Here is an 11,722-nt window from a genome sequence, read left to right on the forward strand (position 1 = left end):
AGAATTGCCGCTTTTTTAAGTTTTCGCAAACTTTAAGACTTACAAAATTACCTTTACTTTATAATTTTCTCTCGTTGTAGGAGGTAACATTTACTGATCAATTAGTGTAGTAGAAGAGCTATTGACTTTGGTGTATTATAATTGCACATGAATTACTCCCTCTGCATATTTGTTTAATGCAAGTTAGAGTTTGCTCTAACTCTGACCTCCGACACAGATATCACAGAGACAGGCAAAAGTACAATCCACATTCACTTTCTGTTATGGAGGATTTATACCTACAGTATACTACCCATACTAGGACTTGTTTTGAGCATTGATACAAAAAAAACAGCAAAGAACACTTAACTTCTCTGCTGATTTTGTATCTACACAGTTATCACCTTAGTTCAAGGAAAGCTACACAGTAAATACTTTTTTTCCAATTTCCAATGGTGTCAATTTTGCCTTTTCCTTTTCCAGAATTAATTCAGATTCGTGATTTTAGTCCATATTTAGCCCAGCCCTACTCTGCATATCAGAGATCAGATACAAATAATATCAAATAGTGAGCATTAGTGTCAACTCATTGATATAATGTAATATATCTATTATATATCTATATATATATATAGATATATATTATAGTCAGTGTTTTGTTCCATTAGTTCATATTGTGACACCGCTTTCTTGTTTCACAACTTAAAACCTCAAGGATCTGTGTCACATTTTCTATGTATTACCTCCCCGTGGTGGCTGTAAATACATTTCCTTTCAAATATTTTAGAGCTGCACCCGTTTGAGAGGTCTCTTGCATTTGTGTGAGCCTTCTGACAGCTCTTAAAACATCTTTCTTTCTTGTGAATTAATTAAAAAATTCATGTCATGTTATTCATGTCAGATTGCTCAACTGAATCAAAGCAACTATGTTGTTGTGGTCCAACGTTTAATTTTTTTTATTACTGGCTGTAGACACATTTCTGATAGTTCCAGATCCATCCAAAAGAAAAACTGTCTCTTCCCTTTTCATCACTCACAGCCAAAGGTGTTTATCTAAATTATTGAAATAATCTAAGTTCTTACCTTGTTCAGTTTCCTCCTCAACTCCCATTTGAGTGAGATGACTCATCAAACTTTGTTGAATACGAGGGAGATTAACAAAGTCAGGTATTGAATAAGTATAATTTGGGTCAGAGGAAATTACTTGCATCTCAGCTGAATTTGACATCCTTGATCCAACTGCAAATGTGACAACCCCTGCAGCTTTTAGCATACTTGCTGGGCCACGTGGAGAATCTCTCGATCTTCCACCAGCCAATACCACAAGTATCTGTTTGGCACCTTCATGATGTCGACCTCCAGCGGTTGAAACAAAGACATTATCCCTTACAAACTGCAGTGCTGCTCCAATATACTGTGGCCTTCCACCTTTTGGTTTTAGGCTTGTGACATGCTTAAGAGCATCATCTCTTGTGTTGTATGTATTCAGGTTGAAACTGAGTTCAGCATTGTTGCTATACTGTACAACAGCAACTTTATCTTTTCCTTGATCCAGGTCAAAGCTGTCAACCATTTTTGCAACAAATTCACGTATGGCAGAGAATTTACTCCTGACATCATCAGATCCATCAATGAGAAAGACAATATCTCTAGCCATACTGGAGCTTGAACCTAGAAAAGCCCACAATCACACAGTTAAATAATTACATGATTTAACAGAAATGTCATTACTACTGAAGTGAAATGCAGTTTGTTTGCGTGCACACATATATATTTGATTTATAGTTATTTGATTTCACTCACCTACACCAGGGCTGACTGTGTCTTTGTGAGATGCAATGGCAGAGAGCAACTGTTCTTTCACAAAAGGAAAGTCAGACTTCTCTTTGATCAAATACTCTGCCCTCAAACTGTGTGCTAACTGCTCCATCTCCAGTGTGTCTGTATTATTTACCCCAACACTGAAAAGGGCAATTCCAGCCTTTCTCAGTCTGTCCACTGGACCCAAGACATCATCTTCTGACTTTCTCCCTCTTAAGATAATCAGTATTTGTGGGACTCCCTGCTGGGCTCTGCTTCCAGATGACGTAGTCAACACATTGTTCTTCACATAATCAAGGGCTACACCAGTGTTCAAGGTGAAACCACCTTTCAATTTGACATTACTCAAATGACTCATGACATTCTCTTTCAGTGAGTAGGTGTTCAGGCGAAAATCAGCAGTAGGCTCTGCGCTGTATTGAATCAAAGCAACTTGTACTTTGCTTGGACCAATTTCTAATTGATTGACAAATTCTCTGACAAAATCCAAAATTAGTCTTTCACTCTCTTGCATTTCATCAGATCCATCCAGTAGAAAAACAATATCGGCACTCTGAAGCTGGAATTTTGTAATTGTGGAAGTGTCTGAAATTGATACAAACAAACATTTTACAACCTTAATATCGTTGCTGAATATATTTTTAAATAACCATGAAACTGTTTGCATCTCTAAAATGTTTTTGTACAAGTGAAAGTTATTGTTTTACTTCTTACCAATAACAGTTGGGAATTCAGTTGTTTCCTCTGTGCCCCTCAATGTGGCTTCCACAGATGGATGTATGCTTTGCAGATTGTTAAAGTTTGTGACATGAAAATAATGTGCTGGCGTGAAAGAGATGGTTTGCATTTCCAAGGTATCAGCATTCTTAGTTCCAATACTAAAAGTCTTTATTCCATTTTCTTTGAGAGACTGTGCTGGTTCTCTGACATCATCCCCTGATCGCCCACCACTAAAAATATACAGATACTGAGGGACTGATTCTGCACTTCTGCCTCCAACTGAAGAGGAAAAGACATTGTCTCTGACAAACGCCAGTGCTTTGCCAATATTGAGTGGTCGTCCATACTTATGCCTCATTGTTCTAATGGAACTGAGCACATCATTCTTGGATGAATAAGAATTCAAGTAGAAATTGACTGTGGCATCACGGCTGTATTGAACAACAGCCACTTGGTCTCTGTTCTCACCAAGATTTAAACTTTCAACAATCTTTTCTACAAGCCCTCGTATCTCTTCAAAGCCGTTTCGTGAGTCATATGATCCATCAATAAGAAAAACAACATCATTTTTCTTGGAATCTGCAACAAAGATAACAATTTGTGTAAATAAATGCAATGTGATTTTCTGCAAGTAACAGGAAAGCAGCTAACACGGTAATCAAACATTCCCCATTCTCCTCTTTATTTTACTAAATCAAGTTTTTAGTGAAAAAGTTAAAAACAATTAAATCTTACCAAAAGCCTTTGTCGGAGTAATTTCCTCTACATGATGAGAAGCCTCTCTGAACAATGACAGTATATCCCGTGTAACAGAAGGAAGTTCCTCATAATCATTAACAGAGAGTGCATAGTTGGGTTTATGAGATATTGTCTGAAGCTCTAGGGTGTCTGCATCAATTGTTCCAATGGCAATTGAGATGACACCAATCTCTTTCAGTTTTCTGACTGGGGTTCTTATGTCGTCTCCAGATCTACCACCACTCAGTAGTAGGAGTATCTGTGGAACTCCCTCTAGGAGTCTACTTCCCGACTCGGAAGTAAATACATGGTCCCTCACATACTGGAGAGCAGCTCCAATGTTGTGCGGATAACCACCTTTGTGACTTAGACCTCTTACTGCATCAAGCACATCGTCCTGTGCTGAGTAACGTCTCAAGTCAAAATTCACATCTGCCGTGTTACTGTACTGAACCACAGCCACACGGTCTTTGTTTGAATCTATGTTTAGGTCTGCCACCATTCTCTGCACAAAGTCTTTGATGTCTGGGAATCTTTCTTGAGAATCATCAGAACCATCAAGCAAAAATACAACATCTCTTCTGCTGGGATCTGTAATCAAACACATTGGTTGATGAAGAAATGTGTGATAAAAAGTTCTTTATTCACTTGTTTAATAATCCTATGTTAACATGTTTACACCTTGCCCTGCTATTTTAGCAGACCATTTTGTTAGTGCTGTCCACACCCTGGAACAGCGCAGTGAACCTATACTTGACAAAATTGTCCAAGTCACAAGTATCAAGCATATTTAAAATTTTTGAAAAACAGAAACTTTTTTCTTTTGTCTAAATGAACCAAAAATATTTAGTTTACAAGTTTACAATACACCTAACAGTCCAATGTGTCTGTGATTTGATAGCCAATGGATCCATCAGCTACAATGGGAACAGGTTCATAACTGTCCATCATTCACCCTCAAATGAAATTAATAATTATAGAGCCTGATGATGCATGTGTGTGGGGTCTTATCATTGCAGTCTTACCAAATGATGCTGCTTGGAGAGCTGCAGTATCAACCTTCTTGGTGGCAGAAAATATTTGTTGTTCAATTCCTGAAAGATAATTGGAATCTGCTGCAAAGAAAGCATGACTTGACTCCTGTGAGATAGACTGAATCTCAAGGATATCTGCATTCTTGGTACCAACCACAATAATCATCACGCCAATTCCTTTTAAGTTTTCTACGGCATTTCTGACATCGTCATTGGATCGTCCACCAGTAAATAGCACCAAAATCTGAGGAACTTCCTGTTGATGCCTACTTCCAGAAGAGCCTGTTAAAATATTATCCTTGACATACTGGAGGGCTGCACCAGTATTGAGGGGTCTTCCTCCTTTATGCCTTAGACTTCGCACATTTTCCAAAACCTTCTGCTGTGTTTTGTACGTGTTCAGAAAAAATTCAACAGAAGGTTCCCTGCTGTACTGCACCACTGAAACACGATCGTTGCTCTCATCCACATTTAGTTTCTCAACCATTCTCTCAACAAAGCCAAGCATTGCCTGAAATTCCTTTTGCATTTCATCTGAGGAATCCAGTAAAAATACAATATCGCGATGAATGGATTCAATTTCATCTTCAGAACCTTTCACAGACACAAAGATGACACATAGTTAGAGTTACACATGACGTAATTAAACATAGATAGGTAGATAGAGAGATAGATAGATAGATTGATAGATAGTCTTACCTAACACATTCTGTGGTTTTAGTCTTGGTTGCTGTCGAGGCACCCTTTTCACAAATGACACAAGTTGTTGATGGATGCTCCCAATATCATCAAATTGAAGCACAGAAAATGCATAGGAAGGATTATGTGCAATCATTTGGAGCTCCAGTATGTCTGCATTTCTTGTACCTACACAGAATGGAACAACTTTTTCCCGTTTGAGAGCCACAGCTGCACTTGCAACATCATCCTGAGATCTTCCGCCACTCAACAGAATCAATATCTGAGGGACACCTTCTTGATGCCGACTCCCTGAGGAGTCAGCAAAAGCATTATTTCTCACATAGTCCAGAGCTAGACCAGTGTTGATGGGACCACCCCCTTTATGGTTCATCTCCTGGAGAGCATTCAGAACATCTTGTTTTTCCGTGTAGGTGTTCAAACGGAAATGTGTCTGTGGATCACTGCTATACTGGACCACAGAAACCCGATCTTTGTTCTCACCAATACTGAGTGTTTCAACCACTCTTTGGACAAAACTTTTCATTGCTGTGAAGCCTCTCTGTGTGTCATCTGACCCATCCAACAGAAACACTATGTCTCTTTGAGGGGACTCTAATTCAACTAGAAAAGAATGGGAAAACTTTGTTTAATAATCAGACAATCAGGAAGTGTGCAATCATGACACTTAATATGGTTGGCAAAGGCATCAGAGTAGTTGTAATTTAAACTATATAAAGCTATAGCGGCAATAAACAAGGTGTTCTATACATGAACATGAAAGAAAGTGGTAAACTGTGAAATAGTTTAAAAACTTGGAGAAAACTGAAAAAAGCACATTCCTCTTTCAAAAATGAAAGATGGAGAAAGCAGAAAAGAGATTCCAGGGTTCTTAAATTCTGAATATTCAGTCAATGATGTGATTATCACTGGCTCAAGGAAGAGCTTAAGAATAATAGAAAGTAGTGACAATCTATGTGGAGCAGCCACAAAAGATTATCCAAGACACACGAAGACAAGCGATGGGAGCCAAAAAAGAAAAACCATAACCAGGAATTTGTGGCAAGTGGCGCTAGTTTGAGGAAAATGAAACTGATTGACCGACATTCTTCAGAGGAGGGTGCAGTTTCATTGCAGTTCAAACAATGAAAGACCTCTACTAAGATGGAAGTGTGATTCAAGTACGAAATAGGGACACTTCTTACCAACAGCAGTAGGACGTTCAATTTGTATTTTCGACTGGACAAATCCAGCTATCTCCGGCTGAATGGACAAAAGTTCACCAAAGAAAGGCAGGTTGTAAAGGAATCTGGCGGAGAAGGCAATTTTTTGAAGCTCCTCCTGTTTAGCATCTTTCATCCCGATGGCAAAAGATAGAACACCTACTCGTTTTAGGTCTAATGCAGCTTGGGTAACATCATCATCGGATTTGCCTCCAGTCAGTAAAAACAGAATCTGAGGGACAACCTCTAGTCGTCTATTCCCAGATGAATCTGTGAAAACGTGGTCTCGCACAAACTGTAGAGCAGCCCCTGTATTCCGAGGTCTTCCTCCTTTATGTCGGAGACTTCTTACCGCATAGATGATGGCCTTTTTGGATCTGTGAGTATTTAGGTTGAAGTAAACTGTGGTATCATCACTATACGATACAACTGCCACTCGAACCTTATCTTCGTCAGTATCTAGCTCTTCTGCCATTCTTCTGATGAACTCTCGAATAGCAGGAAGTCCATTTCTGGAGCCATCAGACCCATCAAGGAGAAACACTATGTCTCTCTTTTTGCTTTCTGCATCAACAAGGTGATACACGTTTAAAAAGAAAGAAAGAAAGAAAGAAAGTATCACGGACTGCACATTGAAGACTTTTCTACACTCATGTGTATTCATCAGCATGAGCAAGTGAGAAGCTCAGACAAAAAGAAAAACCTGCACGGAAACAGACAGATGACGTCTGACAATGTTGCTCTGAAAGTGTTATTTCAAGCAGAATCCTTAAGGACCATCTTTTTTGTCAAAAAGATGTATGATGAATGTGGTTATCTTCAAAGTAACATCAAAGAAAATAATTGGAAAGAAGTATAGAAAAGACCTGAGAGATTAAAAAAATAATAGAATAATTGATTGAACAAAAAATAACAGATTTTATTGCATGTATTCAGAAAAATCATGCAAGAGAATGATGTACCAAAATCTTCACCAATTGTTAGGAATTTATGTTCTTGGAATAATGTAGAGTTTTAAAGTTGCTATTTTGAAGAAAAGTAATATTTAATAATACTGTATTCAAATTTTAGTTATACATTTAAATGTGCAATTCTTACCTACTAAATCAGGGATTCCAGCCGAGGTTTCATCAGTTTCTTTGTTTATGTTCAGTGTAGCAACAAGTTGTGATTGGATTGAGGACAACTTGGAGAAATCAGTGACCTTGTATGTAAAACCAGGTTTGAAGGCAATCATTTCCAGCTCTGAAAGACTGGCATCTCCCACTCCAACTCCCACAGACACAATTTCATGCTCTTTAAGAGCAAAAGCTGGGTTTCTTACTTTATCAGTAGATGGTTTGCTACTTAGAAGAATTAAAATCTGGGGAATTCCTTCTAGTCTTCTACTGCCCGTGGAGGAAGTGAAGACACTGTGCCTCACAAACTGGAGAGCTTCTCCAATATTAAGGCGCCTCCCACCCTTGTGCCTTAAAGTTTCTATGGCATTCATGATGTCGTTCTTTTTCTTGTGAGAATTTAGATAAAAGTTGACCACGGGGATATCAGCAAATTGAACCACAGATACTCTGTCTTGGCCTTCACTGACAGAGAGGCTCTCGACTATGCTCTTAACAAAGAGTTTTATCGCTGGGAATCCATTTTTTGTGTTATCAGAGCCATCCAATAGGAATACAAAATCTCTTTTTACAGCATCACTTTGTTCTGAGACATAACAAATAAGATTTAGTTATTCTGATAATGCATGAAAAAAAACAGCAGAAGAACAGCAACTTTAACATGCTAATAGGAACCAAGATTTCTCTTACCTTGCTGTAGGACGATGGTTAGCTCTTCTCTTGGTAGGCTCACATAGTTATTGAGCTTTTGAGGTACAGTGCTAAGCTCACTGAATTCCTTCACATTGAAGGCAAAGGAAGGGTTGTGTGAAATGGCCTCAATCTGCTTTGGGTCTGCATCTTTGACACCAACACCAAATGGTACGACTCCCTCCGTCTTCAGTGCACCAGCAGGCTCCTTCACACTATCCCGGGACCTTCCTCCAGTCAAAACTATCAGAAACTGAGGGACATTTTGCGCAGCCCGGCTACCATGCCTTTCAGACAAGATGGTGTCCTTCATGAATGTTAGAGCAGATCCTGTGTTTAGACTACGCCCACCAGCAGGTATCATTGCGTTGACGGCGCTTATCACATCATCTTTGGTTTGATAAGTGTTAAGGTAGAAACTTGGGGTTGGCCTCTCACTGTGTTGAACCACTGAAATTCGTACCCTGTCAATCCCAATGTCGAGTGGTTCAATGACTTTAATGATAAAATCCCGGACGTAAGCAAAATCTGCTCGGACATTGTCTGTGCCATCAATGAGGAATGCAACATCCCTTTCCTTTCCTGAAATAACAACTGGGGAAAAACAAAATTATTTGTTACTAAGGAAACTTTATATTACAGTTTGACATTCTCATATCAAGTTTATTTCATTTATAGAAAGATTTCTTTCATTAACAGAAACTCACCAGTTTCTTCTGTTTCCTCAGGGAGATATATCACATCTGTATCGCCAACCACTGTTATCAACTTTGGCATGATTATTTCAGCCATAGCTGGTAAATTAGAGAACTGTGTGTCATGGTATGCCAAATCTGAAACAAAGGCAACTGTTTTCATGAGACCCTCATCTGCTTGCCCAGAACTGACTGTGAAGGTCAAAACTCCACCCACAGCCAACTCATCAGCTACGACTTTAACGTCATCCTTGGATGGACCGCCTGTGATCAGAACCAACACCTGCTGGACTCCCTGCCTCCTGCGTGACCCAGTTGATTGCTGGAACATTTTGGAGAGGGCATGTTTCATGGCAGCTCCTGTGTTCAAAACTGAGCCTCCAGTCAGCCTGAGTTGAGAGATTTTATTCACAACATCTTGCCTGTTGCTGTAGCTGTTCAAGTAAAATTCAATTCTCGGGTCTTCAGCAAACTGCAGGAGACCAATCCGGACCCTGTCAGGACGTACATCTAGCTGGTTGACCACATTGATGATGAAGTCTCTCACAAAGGGCCAGTTAGTGCTGCCAATGTAGTTCGAGCCATCCACAAGGAAGACAATGTCTCGGACGACTTTTTGAGTCTGCACTGTGGTTATCTCCACCACTGAGGAAAAGCACAAAAACGAAAATTAACACCATGCAATTGTACTTGCAGGCCCTAGAAGATGTAGATTAACAGTTTGTAAGGCATTAATAGATCAAATTATGTCCATTGAAACGTCCATTGAAAGTTATCTGGAAGTGCAATGGAGTTCATACTTTTTTTAGACAACCATACATGGTTGACAAAAAATAATAACATGAGGTGATTCAGTAAAGTAGCTAGCAAAGCATAGGCCAGCAGACCAGTTTCAATTCTGCTGCTGAATATGCCATTTTTAGATGAAGAGTTAGTTCATAGAACTCCCATTCAGGTTGTCGTAGGTTTGTGGTCTGGCCATACCAGTAAAATCACAACAACAACAAAGAGAGAAATTACCTGTTTCGGTGGGTATTTCAGGCATCACCACCCCAGCTAGAGTGGAGAGTGCATCAACAATTGCCCTTGGGTTGCGAAGCAGTGCACGAAAGTCCTTCAGCATGAACACAACGCTGTCAGCGAAGGCAATCTGTTTGAGCTGCTGCTCTTCTGCAGCCTTGGAGCCTGCAGTCATAGTCAAAACACCCATTCGCTGCAGGGCCTTAGCAGGTTCTTCCACGCTGTCACTGGACTTTTTACTGGTCAACAAGAGTAAAAGTTGTGGTATCCCCTGTTGAATACGACTGCCTTTTTCAGGCCGAAGCATATTCGTCCGCACAAAGTCCAAGGCTGCTCCAATATTGATCGTCTGTCCAGGTCTTGGTTTGATAGTGCCCAAAGCAGCAGTAACGGCCTCCCTGGATTGATGGGAGTTGAGATCCATCTCAAGTCGAGGGATATTGCTGAACTGGGCCACACCGACTTGAACGTCATCTGGACCGATTGGCATGATGTCAACAAAGCGCTTGATGAATTCGCGTACAGAGTTGATGAGTGTCGCACCCATTGTACTGTCGATTAAGAAAATGATGTCTCGTTTTCCAACTGCCAAGACTGAAAGGAACAGAAAAAAATTTTAACATGAGAATAAAAGATAACTTCTAGTTAACAAATGTTTTATTAATAAATCTGTAAATATCAAGAGCTAACTAATCCCACCCAAAGGATTTTCTGTAATCAGATTTTTATTTTGTATTTGGATTCAATTATTTGCGAATGTGTTACCTAATACTGACCTACTCAGAAAAAATGCTCTCCAAATGTTCCATCATGAATTGTATATTTTAATTGATGCTTTGGGAGCTGAATATAGACAAGAAGTTGTCAGTTAATTTTAGAATGAGAATAGAAATTCTCAGTATTGAATAAACAATTTAAACTAAAATCCTTTGTTTCCATTGGTGATAGTTGATTTCCATGTCTTCGTAATTCATATACAGTAATTTCATTAATCCCTAATATAAGTTATTCATTATCAGCTCTGCAGTTGTACTCATTTTATCCAGCTCTGATAGGACATGTAGATGCCAACCCTGTCACACATGGTACTTGAGTTTAAGTTTCTCTCTCTGGGCTTGTTTCAAAGCATACCTTTTGCTATATAGCCATTACAATAGTTCAAGTACTTCAGTGGATCAGAGATTCTTCCATATGATCTTGTATGTTAAAATTGCAAATTTGTGATACTACTTTTCCTTAGCTGTGATCTCCCACCACATTCTGTTCAATGAACCATGTTTCGAAAGGTCTACTAAGGCATCAGAGCCTTCCTAATGTCTTTCTCTTAGGTGACTGTCTTTCGACTAGCAACTGAGTAAATTATATATACAAAACACTAAAAGATAATTCTTACTTTTACTGTTTATCACTACCCATTAATAGCCCATATTACGATTGAGAACATAGCAATTTTAAGTTAAGCACAAACAGGTCTTACCTTGCACACTATATTAAATTCGTTAGGTGCTCATGTAATTTATTAAGTTCCCTTCCAAAAACCACAGTGCCCCGCCAACATTTACAGAGAAGTTACATACCTTCTGTGTACTCATTCTGAATTATAATGGTGCGCTGGACCACCCCCATAATGTATGGGAGCAGCTGGTCACCCATGTTTGCCACTGCTCTGAAATTAGGGGCTGACAGGACAAAACTTTTGTCTGTAGCAACTGCTTCCAGATCTGCAGTGGCAGTGTCACCAATCATCATGCCGAACGTGATGACGCCAGCCCTCTTAATAGCCCGGTCACCAGCACCAGTGTCATCAGTGGATGGCCCAGCACTGATAACCACCAACATCTGGGGCACACCCTCATCTGCCCTGCCCCCAGCTGTTTGGCTGAAAAGGCTCTCGGCCACTTCCTCCAAGGCAGCCCCAAGGTTAGATTCGTCACCCCCTGAGTAGGCGAGGCCCTTCACAGCTTCCAGGACCGACGATTTGCTGTCATAGCTATTTAGATAGAACT

The 11,722-nt window shown here is 39.7% G+C and overlaps 2 protein-coding genes across 2 annotated transcripts; both read right to left on the minus strand.

The window, feature by feature from the left end:
• Positions 1 to 1,514: 1,514 nt before the first annotated feature.
• LOC118283233 (collagen alpha-3(VI) chain-like) lies at positions 1,515 to 2,999 on the minus strand. Its single transcript, XM_047337441.1, has 2 exons — positions 2,515 to 2,999; positions 1,515 to 2,385 (listed from the first exon to the last, which is right to left on the minus strand). The coding sequence occupies exons 1-2, from the start codon at positions 2,876 to 2,878 to the stop codon at positions 1,775 to 1,777; spliced, it is 975 nt and encodes a 324-aa protein (XP_047193397.1). The 5' UTR covers positions 2,879 to 2,999; the 3' UTR covers positions 1,515 to 1,774.
• A 59-nt stretch (positions 3,000 to 3,058) lies between these two features.
• Positions 3,059 to 4,919, minus strand: LOC124851004 (collagen alpha-3(VI) chain-like). The gene has a single exon (XM_047337442.1). It carries the CDS (start codon positions 3,863 to 3,865, stop codon positions 3,245 to 3,247), a length of 621 nt encoding a protein of 206 aa, XP_047193398.1. The 5' UTR covers positions 3,866 to 4,919; the 3' UTR covers positions 3,059 to 3,244.
• Positions 4,920 to 11,722: the final 6,803 nt, after the last annotated feature.

This window comes from Scophthalmus maximus, chromosome 14 (genome assembly GCF_022379125.1).
Source record: "Scophthalmus maximus strain ysfricsl-2021 chromosome 14, ASM2237912v1, whole genome shotgun sequence".
Taxonomy (NCBI): Eukaryota; Metazoa; Chordata; class Actinopteri; order Pleuronectiformes; family Scophthalmidae; genus Scophthalmus; species Scophthalmus maximus.

Bases quoted from the DNA above. Each gene is read 5' to 3' on its own strand.
- LOC118283233 (XM_047337441.1), bottom strand. From the start codon at position 2,878: ATGAGGCATAAGTATGGACGACCACTCAATATTGGCAAAGCACTGGCG. The intron at 2,386-2,514 runs GTAAGAAGTAAA...TATCAATTTCAG, and splicing joins TGAATTCCCAACTGTTATTG to ACACTTCCACAATTACAAAA.
- LOC124851004 (XM_047337442.1), bottom strand. From the start codon at position 3,865: ATGTGTTTGATTACAGATCCCAGCAGAAGAGATGTTGTATTTTTGCTT.